Below are 19,723 nucleotides of genomic sequence, written 5' to 3'. Positions count from 1 at the left end.
GAATACTGCATCTGCATCATATACCATATGCATATGAATGAGATCTCAAATAATATTACATACTTCACATTACAAACCTTTCTACAAATAATCTTTTTGATAAATTACCAAACATAAAAAGCACCTGATTCTACATTCACATACAGTACAAACATAAAATACTTTTACAGTCAAGTTTACAGAGTAGATTTACACTTTCCTTCAGTTCTATGGTGCAAAGTGATTCAGTAAATCACTTCTTCTATGTACCTATGTCATATAACCATGCAATGTGACAGTGTTATATTGTTCACTCATGATTATCAGACCATAGTGAAATGTTAAACCACAGTCTAGGGATGGGACGATACCACTTTTTCGTGTCCGATCCGATACGGCAACCTTGAGTATCCGGCGATACCGATTGCGATACAAATCTGATACAATCTTTTCCCCACTCGTAAAACATTAATAATGCATTGTTCAGGGTGCACTTTGCTTAATCAAGCCATCTAAAACCTCATATTCAACTGTGAAAATAATAATCAACTCCCCTAAAGGAAAACACACATAGCAAGGAACATGACTGAGTTATGCAATACGGCTGTTTTTACTTCTCACAGAACTTTTGGCAGAATTTCTTATCGTCAGCACCATTCAAACGAGCAAAAAACAAATTGAACTGTAAACTGTTAATTAAATAATAATGAATTAAAATAAAAATATGATGCCAGAATGTCGTTCAAGGCATTTATTTGGTACGAGAAGTGTAATGTATCGGATCGGATATTTACTATTTATTCCGATATCCGATCCAATCATTTTGGCCAATATTGCCCCGATACCGTTATGGAATATCAGATCAGGTCATCCCTACCACCGTCTCAACTATTAGATTGTGAAAATCGGAGAGCAGAAGGTTTTTTTGCAAACACATGGGAAGCAGCCCGAGGACGAGGAGAAGGACTCAACGTGCAGCTCAGGACGAGTGTGCAGCAGCAGCACGGTTCTGAGCAGGAGCTGAGCAGATTAGCATGCGAGCAGTGACTATCTGGGGGGGGGGGGGGGGGGGGGGGGGGGGGGGTTTGAGGGAAAGCATCAAAAAAATCTGAAGGAGGATGAAACAATGCTCACATCCTGAAAGCTCAAGCTCGTGAATAAGGATGGGAAAGAAACAAAGATAAATAAATAGCCTGCAGCCAGGTGTCCCAGCAAAGACCTGACAGCTGTTTGTTGAGATGATAACTGCATTACCACCGTCTCATATGAGCACCTGATATACTGTAGTGGAGTTCATTATGTTGAAGGTGAATTGTCCAGCCTTGTCATAGGCACATACACAGTATGTATGCATACGAGCCATGCATTCTATTTCTTTTAATGGTACAATAAATAACCTGAAAGAAGAAGTCCAACCTGATCGTTCACAGCACAGAGCATGTCAGCAAGACAAAGGTTGTTCCTACCTCTTTGCCACCGTCCACACATCATCACCTGCAGACTGTTTCAGTAGTATATATTGGGGATTTCAATTTGTTTGCACAACCTCTTTGCACCGCCATGGTTTCTCTGTCTCTTTCTTTTCGCATATTTTGTACGCTACAAACTGCGCGAGTGCAACGCACCTCAAATTCAGTGGCTTATGTTGGAGTGTTAGCATCTGAGTTGGTCGGGGGAGGGACGGTTCGTTGGGTTTGTGCTGGCAGAAGGCAGAATTTTCAAAAGTTTTCTTACTTTTCTACACTTTGCAGGAATAGGGCGGTGCGAACACCTTCCCTGTTGTACTGTGTGTCGACACTAACTGGCCGCCGCTGCACTGCACACACAGCAGCAGTCGACGTGATTTATGAGGAGCTAAAAAGATAACAACTTGGAAATTCAGCATAAAATGATTTGAATTACAGCATGTTGGTATTGGACATGTAATTCTGTTTTCTCAGTGAGAAAAGAAAACAACCACATCAGCACAATCTTCCAAAAATGTTGCAAAATTACCGATATCATGACAAGGCTATTGTCCAAAAGACAATACTAAGTTATTTATGGTCAACAAATGTGCAGCAGCAGCAGTGGTTATTATACAGCTCCTGGGGGCAATAAGGTATTTTAAAATGTCCAGCTTTTCAAAAGTCACCTGCACTAATCAACCTACCCAAAATTCTTACAGACAAGAGAGGATCAAACCTTCCCAGGGGAGGAGGATAAGTGCAGCATTACGTCGGTCAAAGAAGAGGAAGCGCTGTAGAAGGTTCTAAGAAAGGTCGAATCTATGCTGGTCCAAGCTGCGCATTTAGGTGTAATCACAAAAAGAGCATTGGACAGCCACAAAAAGAGAAGCGGCTTGAAGGCATATGAAGTCTAATGCACCATGTGTTCAATAATCCGCAGCAGTCATCGCAAGATCATTGTTGATTTTTAATTGTTAAGCGATCTTTGATATCTTGTCAGGTGTGGGAACAATGAAATAAGTCTCAACGAATCCTCCGGGAGGAGTTTGTCAAAATAGAACACATCCAAACACACAATCCAAAATGACCCACTTCCTGTTGAGCATGGTTAATGCAGTGTGTTATGAAAGTTATTCGCCTTGAGGGGTCTCACATGCCTGCAAAATTTGATGCATGTAGGTGATACTGTATGCCAGGTGCAAGTCTCACACACATGCTTTGGGGGGTGCTTTGGAGCCCCTGGGCCACACCCAGGGCCAAGTCTCTGTCCCTGAGTAGCGGTTGCAATATTTGTGGTGTATACCAAATTTCATGAGTTTTCACCTCTGGGAACAACGTCAAAAATAGCCAAACGGGACAAAAACCAAACAACAGGCGCCATCCAGTGGACACCGGAGGCATTGCACCTCCAGTGCTCGGGCCCTAATAACACCCCAATTTCGTTTTAGGACTTGTGCAATTTTCATTGTTGTGAGACAGAACCGTTCCAACCTGTCACCTGCTGTCCAGGTCTGTATGAAGGTGTCAGGTGTCAGGACGTGCCCCAGCAGAATTGTCATATCTTTTCTTTTGAATGAAACGCAGCTCTTCCTATCCATCCGGCATATATTAATAGTAAGCGGATGTTTTTTTTTTACCACCACTATCACAAGGGATATTTAGGAAAACACTGAATTCCAATTTGATATTTCCTGGTCAAGATGCGGAGGAAAATCCTGTCATTCTTTAAAAAAAAAAAAAAAAAAAAAGAATCCACAGAGCGCAGGTATCAGATTTTCGGTGAGAATTATAGCAGTTATAGACATTTTCTTCATGTGTGCAGAATTGATTCCGTCTAGTTATTTCAGCAGGTGTGCTCTGTATGGACCCGGTGGTCCCGGTGGTGGTGATGATGGATCTTTGAAAGGGCGCCGAGTAGTTCGGGGACCGCAGCTCAGTGGGAGCTTCTATTGGTAGTCTCAGTCTCATCCTGCTTCCTGTGCACTGTTTGAAAATGCAGCTGTTACCATGTTGGCAGGTTCCCTTTCATCCATGGCCAAATCCATGGCCAATGTTCTCTAAATCAATAGGCGTTGTGGCTACAGTCCCTTGTGAATTCTGGGAAAGCAGACAAAGTTTAGCTGTTTTCTTAGAAAGGAGGCAGCAGCGTCATTTACAATAACCAGAAAACCGTGGCACAAACGATGGACACGAAAATCTCTTAAATAAATATACTAGGGCTGCAACTAACGATTATTTTCATTATTGATTAATCTTTCAATATAAAATAGTGAAAAATGTTGATCGTGTTCCCCAAACCCCAAGATGATGTTTTGTTTCGTCCACACACCAAAGATATTCAGTTTACTGTCATAGAGGAGCGAAGAAACCAGAGAATATTAACAGTTCAGGAGCTGATATCAGAAAATTTGGCCTTTTTGTCATAAAAACGACATCAACCGATTAATCGATTGTCGAAATAGTTGCCGATTAAATTAGCAGTCGATTAACTGTTGCAGCAATACATATGAATATCCCCCCCCCTCCCCGATGACCCGAAGTGGAAGGATAATCAAGCTGCAGATTGCTGTGAAATTCCAGAAAAATGAGGACCCCCATTCCCCCCTTGGTTGAGAATTTTGAATGTCGACTTGCATGACGCCCCTGGGTGAGTATAAGTCGCTCCCCTCATCCACGTTCAGTGAAAATACAGCACAGGCAGACGCGCGGGTCTATCTGTCCATCTGCAGAGTGCTATCAATATCGCTGCCCCTCAGATGAGCCGTTGATTATCTACCCTGGGGAGTGGAATCGATCCCCGCCTGCCCCCGGTGCTTACTAGAAGTCCTGAAAGTGCAGAAAAAACCTTGTTTGCCAGAAGCACTCACTTCATCGGAGCTCCGCCGATGAGCTGGCGTTGGGCAAAGGCCTGGCAGGGGCCACGCTGTCAATATTAACGAGAACATTAATGGAGTAAACCGAAAGAACTGTGACAGTGGCATATAGTATATGGAATTCACTAAACCATACATGTATGATCGGCAAAAGGTCATAGTGAAGATAAAGTGTGTGCGCGCTCGCTGCCGGTGTCTCGACTTCCTTCTCCTGAAGTTATGTGACGTGCATGTGCTCAGGATCACAAGTTGTTCACCGTCTGCCCAGCCACACCCAGACATCACTCCCCCGGCAGTGGGGGAGTCTCCGAGCAGTGAAGCCCCTCTGCCTAACTCTACCACGACACCTCAGTCGTTGAGAACAGTAGACCCTGAGAATCCCTATTCTTTGATACCGCTCTCTGGTGTCTCTGGCAGCCTGCACACTTTGTTTTTGTAAAATCCTACGTCTCGTGTTCTGCACATTGAGTCCAGCGTTCCGCGGTGAGATTGCGTTTTTCCAAGGTAGGCCGCCCATGTCCACAGATCAGGTAAAGAAGTGTTCAGTGATTCACTCTGGAACAAGAGCGGTCCGTGGACCCACCCACCGCAGTTGCAGTCGATCAGCCGGCGCATATTCGTGTGGCGTCTCAATTAGAGCAGAGGTTGTTTTGTTAACTTTTTTTTGGCTGAAGGAAGCTGCCTGGAGCAAGGTTAAATTTGTAATACCTTTTTGGAGGCCAGTGGGGTAAGTGAAAAAAGCCAACGCAGACCCCGCGTCCACACAAGAAAGAAGAATCTCAAAGTAAAGTTGGCTGTGCGGAGCAGACCGTGTAGTCACTCTGTCAACTCTGGGTGGAGTCATGTCAATGAGCTGCGTGGTTACTCTGTTTTTTTTCCCCCTATACGTATACATGCACTTACAAGCAGACGCGTTATCACACACACGCACACACACACGCACACACACGCACAGTTCCTTTTCCCTAATTCCTGTTATCTCAGGTTCTGCCCCCTGACTGTGCCACAACTGACGACTCAGACGCTGTAATTGCCTTTTTTATCCTTTTGAGGATAGAACATGTGTCGGCGTCAGTTAATCCGGGGTCGTGTCATGAATAGCTCGTGACACGACGAAGGTCGCGGGTGCGAATCGCCCACACGGGTCGGAGCGTTTTGGACGGCAGTGTCAACGCGGAGGTGCTGATCCATGCCTCCTTTCAGCGGCCCGGTGCGATCAGCAGCCTTTGAGCGGTGCTCCATCCGAAAGGCAGAAGAACAGGAAAAGAAAGAAAACGAAAAGAGATCATTCCAAATCTACATCCAGTTCCCACGCGAAGAAAATGTGAAAAGAAAAAACCCCGCGTCGTCTGTCCCCCGAGTGCCCTGTGAGTAAGCACATTTTGTCATATTTTCCAAATGCGCCCTCGCTGCGAACAACCTCAGTATTCAGGAGGAGATGAGTGCAGATGTGGGCAGAACATTTATAAGGATGACCTTACAGTGCATTTCATACGGAGACGCGTGCTGAATCCAAATGGGCTGCCTCACTATTTGCAGCAAACCCGCCTCATAAAGGAAGTTTCCAAGCCCATTCTTCTCAAATCCCAGTCTTCTCTTGCCCTTTCTTTCCCTCTCCTCAAAACACATCGACTGTGAACGGTCGGACAACTACGCACGAGGAACGAGGAGGAAAACACCGTTATCAGCACACAACAATCCCACCGGGGACTGTATTTAGGTCATGGGACGTACACTGTGATCTGCAGAATCATACAGTATGTACATCATTCATGGGGATGCATGGGAAACTCACAGTGGCCCCACATTAAAGGACTTGACCTGATCCTTATAGTTTCAGTCTTCTCAGTCACAGCAGCGCGTCCCTCTGACAGCACTGTAGTCGTGACTACAAGTGTTTTACCTACGATGCTGAAAGGGAGACGACGTATAAGACTAATATTACAATGAAACAGATCAAACACAGGAATAAGGTGCCGCAAACACCTCTGCCCGTCTGAACCTGCCCTTTAACTTTCCTTGACACCTTCCATCAAACCCATCTTCACCTCAGCACCTCTTCTTCTCACTCTCTCCATCCTCCTCCTCCTCTTCATCCTCTCAATCAGTTGGTCATTTCACACCGTTGTCGTCCACGTCCTCCCCTCTCCTTTACGCTGCCCTTTCCCTCATTTATGCTTCTTATTGTACATTTGTACCTTCCCTAGCTTCTCCTCCCCCCGCTCATCCCTTTTCTTTCTCATTCCTCTCTGAGGGTATTGTGAAGCAGCAGCAGCAGCAGCAGCAGCGGCGGTGCCCTGGACATTTTCTCCATTAGTGTGAATTACAGTTTCCTGGGCCAGGGGATCACAGCGTGCGAAAACCGCTCTTACTCGCAGCAAGGTAGGTATCCCTTCTTCTCCCAACACGTGCCTTTTGTCCCGAGCAACAGACAACAGCAGGTCCATTAACAAAGTGAAGGAGGAAACGCTGCCAGGGCAGGTGGTAAGTCCGCGCGCACCCCACTGAGTGCAGAGAGCTCGCGCCGGCCACGGGGTCACGCGCACAGGTCAGCCTTTCACTCAGCGTGCATTATGTCTGCGCTTGCAGGAGCCAGTGACTCAGCTTGAGACCAGCCAATGTCAAATGTGTCTGTTTGTTCTTCGGCTTTTCTTTCGGCGAATCGGGAGGGAGAGAGAGCTTGGCCCCGCCGCAGAGTTCCACTGCCAAGAGTGCTCCAGTGCGCCCATTCAGCGTCGGGCGCCGGGAGCTACAAATTCTCTTTATGGATTTGAAGAAAGGCACGGGCGAGTTATGATCATTCACATCGAGGATGCCGTAGTTAAGTCTGGGCTGTGATGTCACGGCAGCACAATGTACATCATCATCCATCCATTCCTCCAGTGTGTCACCGGGTCTATGACCACACTGACATATATGCGTATACATATATGGGCAGAGCATGTGAGCCCAGAAGCTTCGGGCCCTAATGCCGAGTTCACACTACCCGATTACAAGCCCGATCTTCAGCTCGCCGACAAATCCTGGAGTTGCAGCAAAATCGGAGGAAAGTCAGCGTGAAATCGGGGCCCACAAGTCGTCACTTGCTCGCTGCGTGAGCTCGGGGAACCCATCTCCTGCAGCGTGAGCTGTGATGCGACAGGCGGTGAGTGTGTGTCAACCTGAAAACCCGGAGGAGGAACTGTAGCACAACAACACAACAACACGCTTCACCCATATTCTCTGCCTTTTCCGTGTCTCTGAAAAAAAAATCATGGGGCTTGTTTCTATCATGTTGCGCTTTATTGCGGAACCACATATATTAACGCGTCAAGTTATTTCTATCCGTCCGCACAACCTACTTCCTGTTTCTGACCTGTCAACGTAAGAGTATCCTGCCTTATATTGAACAGTTTCTTTCTGAAGTCCATCGTCATAGGGACAAACAATTCCTATTTTTCGCGTGTATCGCATATATTTCCCCGTGTCACTTCTCGCGTGTGTTTTCGTGACAAAGCGTGCTTTGGAGAAAAACGTGCGTGTAGTGTGCGAACCCTCCGTCGCAGATGAGTCACGTAGTGTGAACAGCACAAGACGGCACTTTGAAAATCGTGCAGTGTGTCCGAGGCATAAGGCCGCAGCTCTAACCAGTGCACCAGCACGATGCCATTAATAAACGTCCTGCATACATTCGAGTCAAACCCCGTCACTCACAATGTTCACGTGAACCAACTGGTGTATCCGCTCATTAGCCAACACTCGGTTGTAATGTCTGCCCCCCCCATGTGCACATGAATGTATCCTCCTGCAAAGAGTTCACTGTCGCCTTTGTTATTTATGGGTCAGGTTAATTTTATCATGTATTATTTTACATGTTGGTAAGAAAGAGCCACGCCAACCTTCGTGTAACAATGCCAGAATCATGATGGACGGTTTAGACAAAGATCCAACTTGATACCGAGTCAGTGAAATATTGTCTTCCTCGACATTCCCCAGAGATCCAGTGAGGGTAATGCTCAGAGCAGCTAATGTGGTCTTAGGCGGCGGGGGTCTGTTGAGCCCTCGCGTTTCTGACTCCGCACCCCCCTACATGTTCGGGGGGATTCATCAGACTCCATGCAGCTGCTGGAGTTCCTCTTTAAAGAAATGTTGGCGATACGGAGTAAATCTCGAGTAAGATTATGAGTTATCGGCCTGTAAGTTCCTGCCAGTTTCACAAACAAAATGTGATTCCACTGGTAATTTCGATGTCTGCTCTGCAATGACATGCCATGTGCAGACACCTTCAGAAATATAATTAAGCATTTTGTAAAAAAAAACTACAATCTTTCTTCAGTTTCATGAATCACCGTGTTAATCCAGAAAATAACCATATTGCATCTAAAAGGAGACGTTGGGAGTGAGATACAGTATAAAACATAAAAAGGCTTGCCCTTAATGTAGATATCAAATGTGTGGCCTGTACCTTAGATACCTGAAGAGGGTTCATAATTTAAAGAATATGTTTCAATTTTCTTTCTTTTTTTTGCTTGTTGTGCACACACACACACACACACACACATGCACACACACACACACACACACACACACACACACACACACACACACACATATGTCACTTTAATCATTCTTACTGTCCACACTGACAACAAACACCACTATTTTCTATACATGTGCCACATGATTGTTGTGTTAAGGTAGACCTGGAAAAATCCAAGTTAGAAGTTAGACCCACCAGTTCTGTCACTGCAGGGAATATACATCTTCAATCTGGAGTCTTATTTACATCCTTGCCACTCTGACTAAACCACAGACAAAAACAGGCTTCCAGTTGAACAACAGCGGACTAAACTGTAGCTAAAGCGAAACCCGTTTGCGGAGGATAATTACAGATCCTGCTCCGTGCAGATACTGAAACAGCTCAGGGCTCCGTCTTCTCCTTCAACCACTATTTAGAGATGCCTCCGCGTTTTCCCCTTTTTTTTATTGTAATTTCCTTAGAGCCGGTCATGCAACTTTGATGACGAGCAGCCTGGTGAAGAGCGTGCCAAGGAGCTATGTATATAGACCGTGGGTCGACGCAGCCCGGGACAGTAATAGCACCACTCTCCCCCCCCCCCAACTTTTGCAAACGTGACTCCAGCCTGCGGAAATCTTACGCAATAACTTCGACTGACTGCTGAACACGAAGTGATCAAAAATGCCCCGGGGCTCTCAGACTGAGTACAGTCTGCAAATTTGCTCTGTGTTATTTATTTTCTGGTTTTATTTTCTGGATTTTCTCAACGACGTGAATTAGAAACATCCTGAGGGGCAACTGAGCGGTTTTCCGCCGAGTTCCGAAATACAGAGAAGAGACTGTTGAACTCCGCGAGCTATCACATTTCCAGCCACATCTCAAGAGGACTTCTCATATTTCAGGCACAGAAACTCAATTATGAGGCTGAGGTTTGTTAGTTCTTGGAATAATGGGGCTATACATGGCGGAATTCAATTAAGAGCGCCCAGAATATATCACGGTGATCTCTCAGAGGAAGACCCGCGGTGAAGGGTGGACGTTGCGTCATTGGTCTGATAGCAAAGCAAAGTGGCTGAGTGGAGGTGACCTGTGCATGCAAGCACATCAACCCATTCTCAACAAAGACAGCCTTTTAATTACAATGATGAACCCACTGCAGCTCCTGAACGCTCAGTCACAACCGGACGGAGTAAACACTGATGGGTGTACAGTCACCTAGCCCAAGATCAGGACGGAATAATTGACTGACTGATGGCAAATGTTCAATTGGGTCGGTCCAGTTAAGTGAGAGGATGGTGACGGGGATGATGGTGATGATGATGATGATGATAGGTTAGCTGGTAGAGTCAGGTACAGACTGGTGGATATGCATCCGAATCGCAAGTCAGTGGCTACAGCTATGTGGGTATCTGCTCCTGTTTCTGCTACTCGTTGTCCCACCTCGGGCATCCAAGTGGCTGGTGCCAGCCCTGCCCATGCAGGGGATCACTCACTGGGCACAGACACCAGAAAATCAATAATTGATAAAGTGATAAAGCGATAGTGGCTCGGCGGTTTGGCGCAAACACACTTATGTAGATGTCAAGTTGCACAGGCCAGCAAAAGAACCCTGATCTCATTTTTTTGTGTAAAGTGCCTCTCACGGGAACATGTGACCCCCCCCCCCCCCCCCCCCCTCAGTCCAAGAGAGAGCGTTTGAAGGTGTCTGGCTTGTTGTGAAGTCTGTGACTGTGATGGAAAGAAAAGAAATGCGCACATTGAGCCTTTTCCCCTCCTTCCACGACTGTTCTCTTCCAAGGTGTCGGGCAGCTGACAGGAGGCAGCGGCTGAATTACAATGCGCCCTGCGCCCCCCCCCACTGGCTGTGCATGTGCCCACGGCGTTAGAAGATTTCCGTGACCCACGTCTTGACAACTGACAATGAGCTCCGAAGCGTGCCTGACGACGGGCCTGATGGTTTGAACCGTGGCACATGTGTGTATGTCCCCAAGTTGAATCAGCCTCAGAGCAACATCCCCGTCTGAACACACACCACCGGTGCTGATGGACACGAGGATCCAAAAAGGGCACGAGAGCCAATCGACAAATGCGCCTTTCCCCATTTTCCTCCACACATTTCCCTGGATGAATGTGACCGGAGCTGGCGGTCAGCTGGCATTTAGGCAAATCATGTAAAGGTCTATGTTAATGCGCGGGCTTTTCCGAGTTGACCTTGCAGAACGGGTTCGCCTATGGAGTTAAACGCAGTGTGCGCGGGTAAAGTGCAGGGGAAACTTGCAGATCAAGTCGAAAGAGAGAGAAAAAGAGCCAGCTGCCCACCTCATCCTGCTGCGGTTGATTCGGTCTCTGACTCTGCTGCTCCTTGGAAGCTGTCATTGTAAAAAATATATGTATATATTAAATCCTCCTTTGATGAAACTTGGTTGGATCCCGGAGAAGAAGAAAAACGACCAGATTCCCTTTTTCCAAGTGAGAGGAGAAGAGAGGAGTCGGGAGGATGCGACGGCGGGCACAGCCGTCTCGTCAAATGCGGAATCTTAAGCAGGAGTGGAGGAGCTGGGGTTGGGGTGGGGGGGGGGGGACGGGGGACGGATCCGTCACGATTGAATGTCTACGAGGTCTTGGAGAGCGTCTGACGAGGAGCCAGCGAAGCGCGTACATCAACGCCCCCCCCCCCCCCCCCCCCCCCCCCCCCCTCCTCCTCCTCCTCCTCCTCCGCCCACCGTCCAGGAAAGGGAGGAGAGTTTCTGAGACACGCTCGTTATGGAAACGAGAATGTGTGTGTGTGTGTGTGTGTGTGTGTGTGTGTGTTGGGGAGTGGGGGAGTAGTGCGCTCCTTAAGTCCCCCCCCCCCTCTCTCTACTCTACTCGCTCAGGGATGTAACATGTTGGAGGGTGAGGGGATGGATATATAACGGGGAAGGGGTGTTCGAGTGGTCTTGTGAGGGGTCTTCCCCGCGGGGGCGGGGGTTGCATTAGCCGGGGTCCGGACAGAACCAGCGGTGGGTGTGAGGGGGTTCTGCCTGTAGAGCGGGGTCTGTTTGTGTGTGTGTGTGTGTGTCTGTGTGTCTGTGTGTGTGTGTGTGTCTGTGTGTGTGTGTTTGTGTCTGTGTGTGTGTGTGTGTGTCTGTGTGTGTGTGTGTGTGTGTGTGTGTGTGTGTGTCTGTGTGTGTGTCTGTGTGTGTGTGTGTGTGTGTGTGTGTGTCTGTGTGTGTGTCTGTGTGTGTGTGTGTGTGTGTGTGTGTGTGAGGCAGGTGAAGACCGGGCTGAGCGCGGAGCCGTGCCGGAGCTGTCCGCGGTGCTGAAAGCGCGCTGCACAGTCACTCCGCCTCCACCGACTCTGCTTCTGTCGAAACACTGGCCACGCGCTCAGGCACGCGGCTGCTTTCTGACACACAAAAACAGGACCTTGTTGTTTTGTAAGACGAGACCTTCTTCTTGGCCTCAAGCGAGAAGCTTAAACGGTCCATAGAAAGAGATTCCTGCGCGGCGCGCCGCAGCTGGGTCCGTGCGCTCCTAAACGCGAGCAGGGCCGAAATGTCAAACTTCCCGCCGGACTTAAGAGACATCTATTGAGGTAAATGTGGTGCATAACTTATTATAGTTGTATAAAAGAGTCACACGTGTAACTTTACATTTTTAGTCACGGAGAAAAAATGCTTTGGTAGTTGCAAACTTGTAGATTCTTTTTCCCCCTCTCCCACAAACACAAAACTACAGCTACACCTTCTCAAATACTTAATCACAGGTGCACAAATCCTATTCTACGAGTCACACATTTTCTACAACTAGAGATTTACTGATACACGTGTGACTCTTTTATACAACTGCAAATTAGTTATGGGACAAATCTACCTCCATAGAGAGCAGCGATTCTCCGTGGTCGTGGGCACAGAGGTCTCGTTTCTGCAAACGCCTGTGGCAGACTTTAATCTATATCTACGTCTGACTTTGGCGGTGAATTACCTCGCTCATTAGGGGTTGTGAGGCGTTGTGACACACACACACACACACACACACACTGACCAACACATACACAACACACACCAGTGCTACATCACATGTCCACCGCACCACACTGCAGGGAGGGAAGACTTATTTTACTCCATCACATTGATTTCACAGCTTTACATACAAACACCGACTAATATACAGTAGGCTGCACTGTAACAGATTAGACTTCTAAGTATGGGTACTCGCTCAATTGTTAATTATTATGTCATATTAATAGAGTGATGAGGTTAATACATTCCCATTATTTGTATGTATTGAAGATAATTAAAGAGAATGAACTAGAGCCAGTACACTGTGAAATATAATACAGTGGTTTTACTAAAAAAAAAAAGTATGCAATTGCTGAAAAATTCGTAAAGTTAAGATGTTGATTTAAAATAACAGTTTGGAATGATTTAAACACTTCATGTTGTCTAGTCTGCTTCAATATAGTTGATTGGAATCCAATAAGAATATGTAAAATATGTTAATATACATCAAAAAAAGTGCAAACGTGTTAATTCTATTTATGATGCACCTAAAGTAACTGTAGCAAGATGTCCACTGAGGTGAGAGGTACAGCGGAGGGAAGATCGCACAAGACACGCATGTCAGACATGTCGTCAACAACGTCTTTGACCTCACACACGGATGGAGGGTCCAAACTGTGCACATGACTTGACTCATAACATACATTCTTTCCCCACAACTGTAAAATAGAAACATTAAAAAAGAAAAAGCTGCTCCCAGAGCATGCTGGGAAGCTCAGCTCAGACACTCTGCAAAATCAAGTACGTGGTCTACGAATGTGGGCAAAAAGTATAGAAAACTAAAAGAGGAGCAAGTCAAATTAGGCTGCTATGAATTAATTAAAATTTAGGTAAGGCCATCATTTAGATTTACAGAAGTACAAACTTTTTGTAATTGTTTCGGACCCTCAGTTTAGTTTTGACAAACACATGCAAATACGTTGGGGCCCCTCTTCAAACCTTGGGGCAAATGAGGATTCTGCTTACGAATCCATATAGCGCAATCGTGCATGCATGCATTTTTGTTCGTCTGGTTCTCTGGCAACAGCCTCCGCCATGAAACCACTAACACACGTTAATAACCAAACCATCAAACCAGAGCAAGTGCAGCACAGAAGATGCTGAGATTCAGTAGGGCTCAGGACAAAACTACTGTGTACGTGGGTAACTCGAAAACATCAGTTCATTTTGGGCATCTTGCTCCAACCGTTTTCTCTTTTCAATCACAACCCCGCGACGCCCATTTCTTTTTCATCTCCACCACCACCTTTTTGTCGTTTTGACGTTTTCGGTTGTCTAAGTTTCTAATCCCCCTGCCGAGGGTCAGCTGAGCCAATCAGACTTAACAAGAAGCGGAGCAGTCCAAGTTGGGACTAATGACTGGGCCAGAGCTCCATTTTGCTCTATAACTGACATCTAAATTTGGAATATGACCGCCGGCCGGTTCGACCTGGGATGGACCGGCCCTTCGGGAAATCTCCTGAACCTCCCGATGGCCAGTCCGCCCCTGAGCTCCAGTGAACTGACCACTACTCAAACCACAACATATGAATGAATCAAACTGTTTGGATAATGTAATGCATGCGCATGCTTGTCTCACACAAAACTCTTGCATTGATATCTGCTGACTGTGAAACCCCGTAGGTATACGATCGACCTGAATCGTTCCGTGTCCCCTCATACCCTGTGTGGAAGCATCTGCACACACATTTCTTTAAGCTGCAGAAGAGAGATGGGTTTACATCTGACAGGAGTGGAGTAGTGCGGGGGGGGAAAAAAACAGCCTGCATGTATTATAATAAAGGTAGAAATCGATGTGTGTGCTTCATTTTGCAGACAAGCGTAATCAATCCACTTTGAGCAGCAAGTTGGTCCAAGTCGGCCCGCGGCACCACTCCTCACTACGAGGAGCAGACCCTATTAGCAGAGCTACTTACAGTGAATGTGGCTACATTATATCTGCCAAGTGGCCCTATTCTGACACCTCCTGTGGCAGATAGCTGCCACTGACAGTCTGGACGGCTTTACATGTTGTACTAAGTGAACATGTGCACATTTTTGGAAACAATGGATTTGTGTCAGAGACGAGAGAAAAGTCTGCTTTTGTAGCCAGATTTAGTTTTTAAAAGCCATTAATGGTCTGGCCCCGGCTTATTTGTCAGAGATTTTAACTCCCCATGCTAGGGCGTTGTGGTCTTCCCGCCAACCCTTTTTAGAAGTCCAGAGGTCGGGGTCATTAACAGTTTGGTGATCGTGCCGTTGCAGTTGCTGCTTCAAAGCTCTGGAACAAATCACCTTCTGACTAACGCTCTAAGTACCTGGGTGTTCACCTGAACAGTAAACTGGACTGGACAGACAACACCATGGCACTGTACAAGAAGGGCCAGAGCAGACTGTACCTGCTCAGGACTTTCAGGTCCTTTGGAGTGTAGGGGGCGCCTTGAGGACCTTCTTTGACACTGGTGGCATCTGCCATTTTCTATGGAGTGGTCTACTGGAACAGCAGCATCTCAACAGCTGACAGGAGGAGACTAGACAGACTCATCAGGAAGCCCAGCTCTGTCCTAGGATGCCCCTTGGACACAGTACAGGTGGTGAGAGAGAGGAGGGTGGTAGCAAAGCTATCATCAGTGATGGACAACGACTCCCACCCCATGCAGGACACTGTCTCTGCACTGAACAGCTCCTTCAGCGACCGGCTCTTTCACCCTAAGTGTGTGAAGGAGCGGTACCGCAGTTCCTTCCTTCCTGCTGCTGTGAGACTGTACAACCAGCACTGCTCTAAATAGAACACACACACACACACACACACAGGACTCAACCACTCTAAAATAATTCTCGGATACATTTAGAGTGCAATAACTACACTGAACAAAATTATAAACGCAACACTTTTGTTTTTGCCCCCATTTTTCATGAGCTGAACTCAAAGATCTAAGACTTTTTCTATGTACACAAAAGGCTTATTTCTCTCAAATATTGTTCACAAATGTGTCTAAATCTGTTGGTGAGCACGAGATAATCCATCCACCTCACAGGTGTGGCATACCAAGATGCTGATCAGACAGCATGATTATTGCACGTGTGCCTTAGGCTGGCCACAATAAAAGGCCACTCTGAAATGTACACTTTTATCACACAGCACAATGCCATGGATGTCGTAAGTTTTGAGGGAGCGTGCAATCGGCATGCTGACTGCAGGAATGTCCACCAGAGCTGTTGCCCGTGAATTGAATGTTCATTTCTCTACCATAAACCGTCTCCAAAGGCGTTTCAGAGAATTTGGCTGTACATCCAACCGGCCTCACAACCACAGACCACGTGTAACCACACCAGCCCAGGACCTCCATATCCAGAATCTTCCTCTCCAAGATCGTCTGGGACCAGCCACCCGGACAGCTGCTGCACAAACTGTCAGAAACCGTCTGAGGGAAGCTCATCTGCATGCTCGTCGTCCTCATCAGTGTCCCGACCTGACTGCAGTTCGTCGTCGTAACTGACTTGAGTGGGCAAATGCTCACATTCAATGGCGTCTGGCACTTTGGAGAGGTGTTCTCTTCACGGATGAATCCCGGTTTTCACTGTACAGGGCAGATGGCAGACGCCATACCTACACGTATGGCGTCGTGTGGGTGAGCGGTTTGCTGATGTCAACGTTGTGGATCGAGTGGCCCATGGTGGCGGTGGGGTTATGGTATGGGCAGGCGTATGTTATGGACAACGAACACAGGTGCATTTTATTGATGGCATTTTGAATGCACAGAGATACCGTGACGAGATCCTGAGGCCCATTGTTGTGCCATTCATCCACGACCATCACCTCATGTTGCAGCATGATAATAAAAGCCTGGAATAAAATTCCACAGGCCACAATCAACAACCTGATCAACTCTATGTGAAGGAGATGTGTTGCACTGCGTGAGGCAAATGGTGGTCACACCAGATGCTTTTCAGACCCCCCCCCGGACCCCACCAATACAGTAAAAGTGCACATTTCAGAATGGCCTTTTATTGTGGCCAGCCTGAGGCACACGTGCAATAATCATGCTGTCTGATCAGCATCTTGATATGCCACACCTGTGAGGTGGATGGATCATCTCGTGCTCACTAACACAGATTTAGACAGATTTGTGAACAATATTTTAGAGGAATAAACCTTTTGTGTACATAGAAAAAGTCTTAGATCTTTGAGTTCAGCTCATGAAAAATGGGGGCAAAAACAAAAGTGTTGCCTTTATAATTTTGTTCAGTGTAACTGTGCAATATTTATATTTTATATTTGTAATATTCCATGTGCAACTACTGCTACTGCTCTGTATATAGCATTTATATACCTTTGTTTTTTATTTCTAATGTTATTTTTTTTGTAAAACATTTTGTACATACTAACCCTTTTTTGTAAATTTCTTATATATTCTTCTGTCCACTTTGCTGCTGTAATGCCCGAATTTCCCCATTGTGGGACGAATAAAGGTATATCTAATCTTATCTTATCTCTGACTTAAGGTGCTTGCGTGTGTTTGTTCGGATGAGGTTTGTCTGAGAAAGTGGAAGGAATTGAACGGGCAACCTTTTGTGCGCATGACACAAATAAGCCCAAATGTTTGCTCGCCACCAAACTTCGCGTGAGCAAAGCGACGTGAAAATTCGTTTAAAAGGCACCATTAGCATTTTTTGAATCCAACCTTAAAACGTATTTATTACGAATGGCTTTTGATACTTAGCGCTATGAGAATTTCCTTCTGCTTTTTATGCGTACCTTTGTCTGATTTTATTGTTTGTTATATTCTATGTTATGTTATTTCTTGACGTAAAGCCCTTTGGACACGTGCTGGTTGCTGTAAATCGCTATATAAATAAATGTTGATTAATCGATTGGTTGACTAGCAGACGTTATCGGATGTGTGAGGCCGCCTTTTTAACGTTTCCACTTGGCACAGGCTAAAAGAAGAATCCTGTTAAAGTTGTGTTTAACATGAACTTAATTAAAATACCATTAAGGGCAGGCTGCTGATAATGTCAGCTTAAACTCTGATAGCATCCAGGAGCAAGTTCCACAAAGTGGGAGACCTCAGTGCCTCCATGTACCACATTCTAAAAACAGCCACTGCGCTGAGTGGGCTTCTCACCACATCCACACATGAACAGTAAATCTGACAGGCCTGCTGTCTCTTGTTCAGGTCAATACGCGGTGGTGGACAATCGCACTTCAGGGAGAAGAATTGCCCGACACCCTAAACATCTACGAAAATGATCTGACATTGCATGAGCATCCTCAATAGAAATTGTGGGGGCAAAAAAAATGTCCTAACAAATTTCATGTCACCAAAACCACCACTCCTTGAGTTTTTCTCGATTGAAATAATGGTCCATTTTCCCAAAACTTACATCAAAACCAAACTTTGGCTTCAGAAAGCATCAAATTCACACACACACTACAAACTGCCATTAAACACTGGTGAGATCAATTCAAAACACCTTCATAACCTGTTACTGTAATGAATGACGCCTTTGGTTTTACCCCTGAACAACAACTCTTTACTCTAGAAGATGGCCACAATATAAAGACACAACCAATGTATGCATTTTGAACTTGTTTATTCCTTAGAGTAATGTACTGTAGAATACAGTATGATCATTTGCTGGCTGACAACCAAAAATAATCTAATACTGTAATGAATAATAATTGAATATAATATATTATAATTCATCCATGCCACTCTCCACCACACAGAGATATCACGGAGCAAACCTCTGTCAAACATTTCACAAAAGTGAGACAGCAGAAGACCTTCGCGTCGGTACCGAGGGCCGTGTGAGCGCCTCCTTCACCCAAAACACCGACGCTCAAATATTGACGTCTTGTGTTTGACCTGGTCTACCTTCAGAATGTCAGGGACGTGAAATAATTGTAAACACCGTGTAATAAATACAGCGCGGGGTACAGCACGGGGTGGACATCTTTAAAGGTCAGCGCCGGAGTTGGATCGGACAAAGGATCTGAGGTTGAAAAAAGCAGAGGGAAAAGAATCTGTTTCATTCTTTGTGGGTGTGTTGAGCGCATTAGTGGAGCTCATTAGCATAAAGTCCTCTTAACCCGTGCTTGTGTGCACCACTTTCTGAGAGAGACACTAATGGAGTTTGCCTGGAGGAGAGAGCGATGCGCACATTGGATGCGACCGGGTGATGAATATATCAGATAACCTTTGGTGGATCGTTGCAGCTAAAGGTTGGGATTGGCCTCCATAAACATCTTTAACACTGTCAGTTCTACGATCCCATGTTGCTCGTGGCGATATCACTCTTCTTTGCTCTCCGCGTATTTAAAGTCCACACACTTAAAAACAGATCATGACATTATTTTAAACATAACGTAGCAACTTAACATCCCCTGGTGGTAACATGAACATTACCGACTATTTTTTTTTAAGTTATAAAGTTTCAAATTAAAACTTAAAGCCCCAGTGTGTAATTGTTGTACTTTTCAGGCGGCATCTGGTGGTAAAGTTGCAAACCGCAACCAACTGAGCACTCGACAGGGGACACTTTATGGTGGCGCACCGCTAATTCCATTTCCGGTTTCCGGCAGCAATGGAAATAAAACGCGAATGCGCATGTTCTGGACCGTTGTCTGCAACTGTTTTTAATGTTGCGTTCCATTATACCTCGGAACTCGGACCCCGAGTACGGGGATTTTTTCCCCGAGTCGCAGTGAAACGCAGCACAACGCGACGTATCAAACATGGCGACTTACATGGGGGTCGGGTCCACCTCATGTTACTACATTTAACTCATTCAAAGTTGACGAGAAAACATCTGTTCTTTGTTGCAGGCCATTAAACATATATGAACACATAGTAATGAACAATATATTCAATTTCTGTGCATACATTCTTCTAAATA

General features: G+C 46.0%; 1 protein-coding gene across 3 annotated transcripts in view; it reads right to left on the bottom strand.

Annotated features, from left to right (window-relative positions):
* LOC118282935 (inactive dipeptidyl peptidase 10-like) overlaps positions 1-19,723 on the bottom strand; it is a 194,005-nt gene that overhangs the window by 95,416 nt on the left and 78,866 nt on the right. The window contains exon 1 of one of the 3 annotated variants that reach the window (XM_035604511.2): positions 11,118-11,381. The exons of the other annotated variants lie outside the window; for them this stretch is intronic. Within the exon in view, the coding sequence (XP_035460404.2) occupies positions 11,118-11,174 (57 nt within the window). The 5' untranslated portion in view covers positions 11,175-11,381. Of the gene's footprint in view, positions 1-11,117; positions 11,382-19,723 lie in introns of those variants that run through there. 3 annotated transcript variants of the gene reach the window in all.

Source organism: Scophthalmus maximus, chromosome 14 (genome assembly GCF_022379125.1).
Source record: "Scophthalmus maximus strain ysfricsl-2021 chromosome 14, ASM2237912v1, whole genome shotgun sequence".
Lineage (NCBI taxonomy): Eukaryota > Metazoa > Chordata > Actinopteri > Pleuronectiformes > Scophthalmidae > Scophthalmus > Scophthalmus maximus.
Note: the sequence above shows the minus strand (reverse complement) of the source record. Positions and strands in the feature narration are given on the sequence as shown.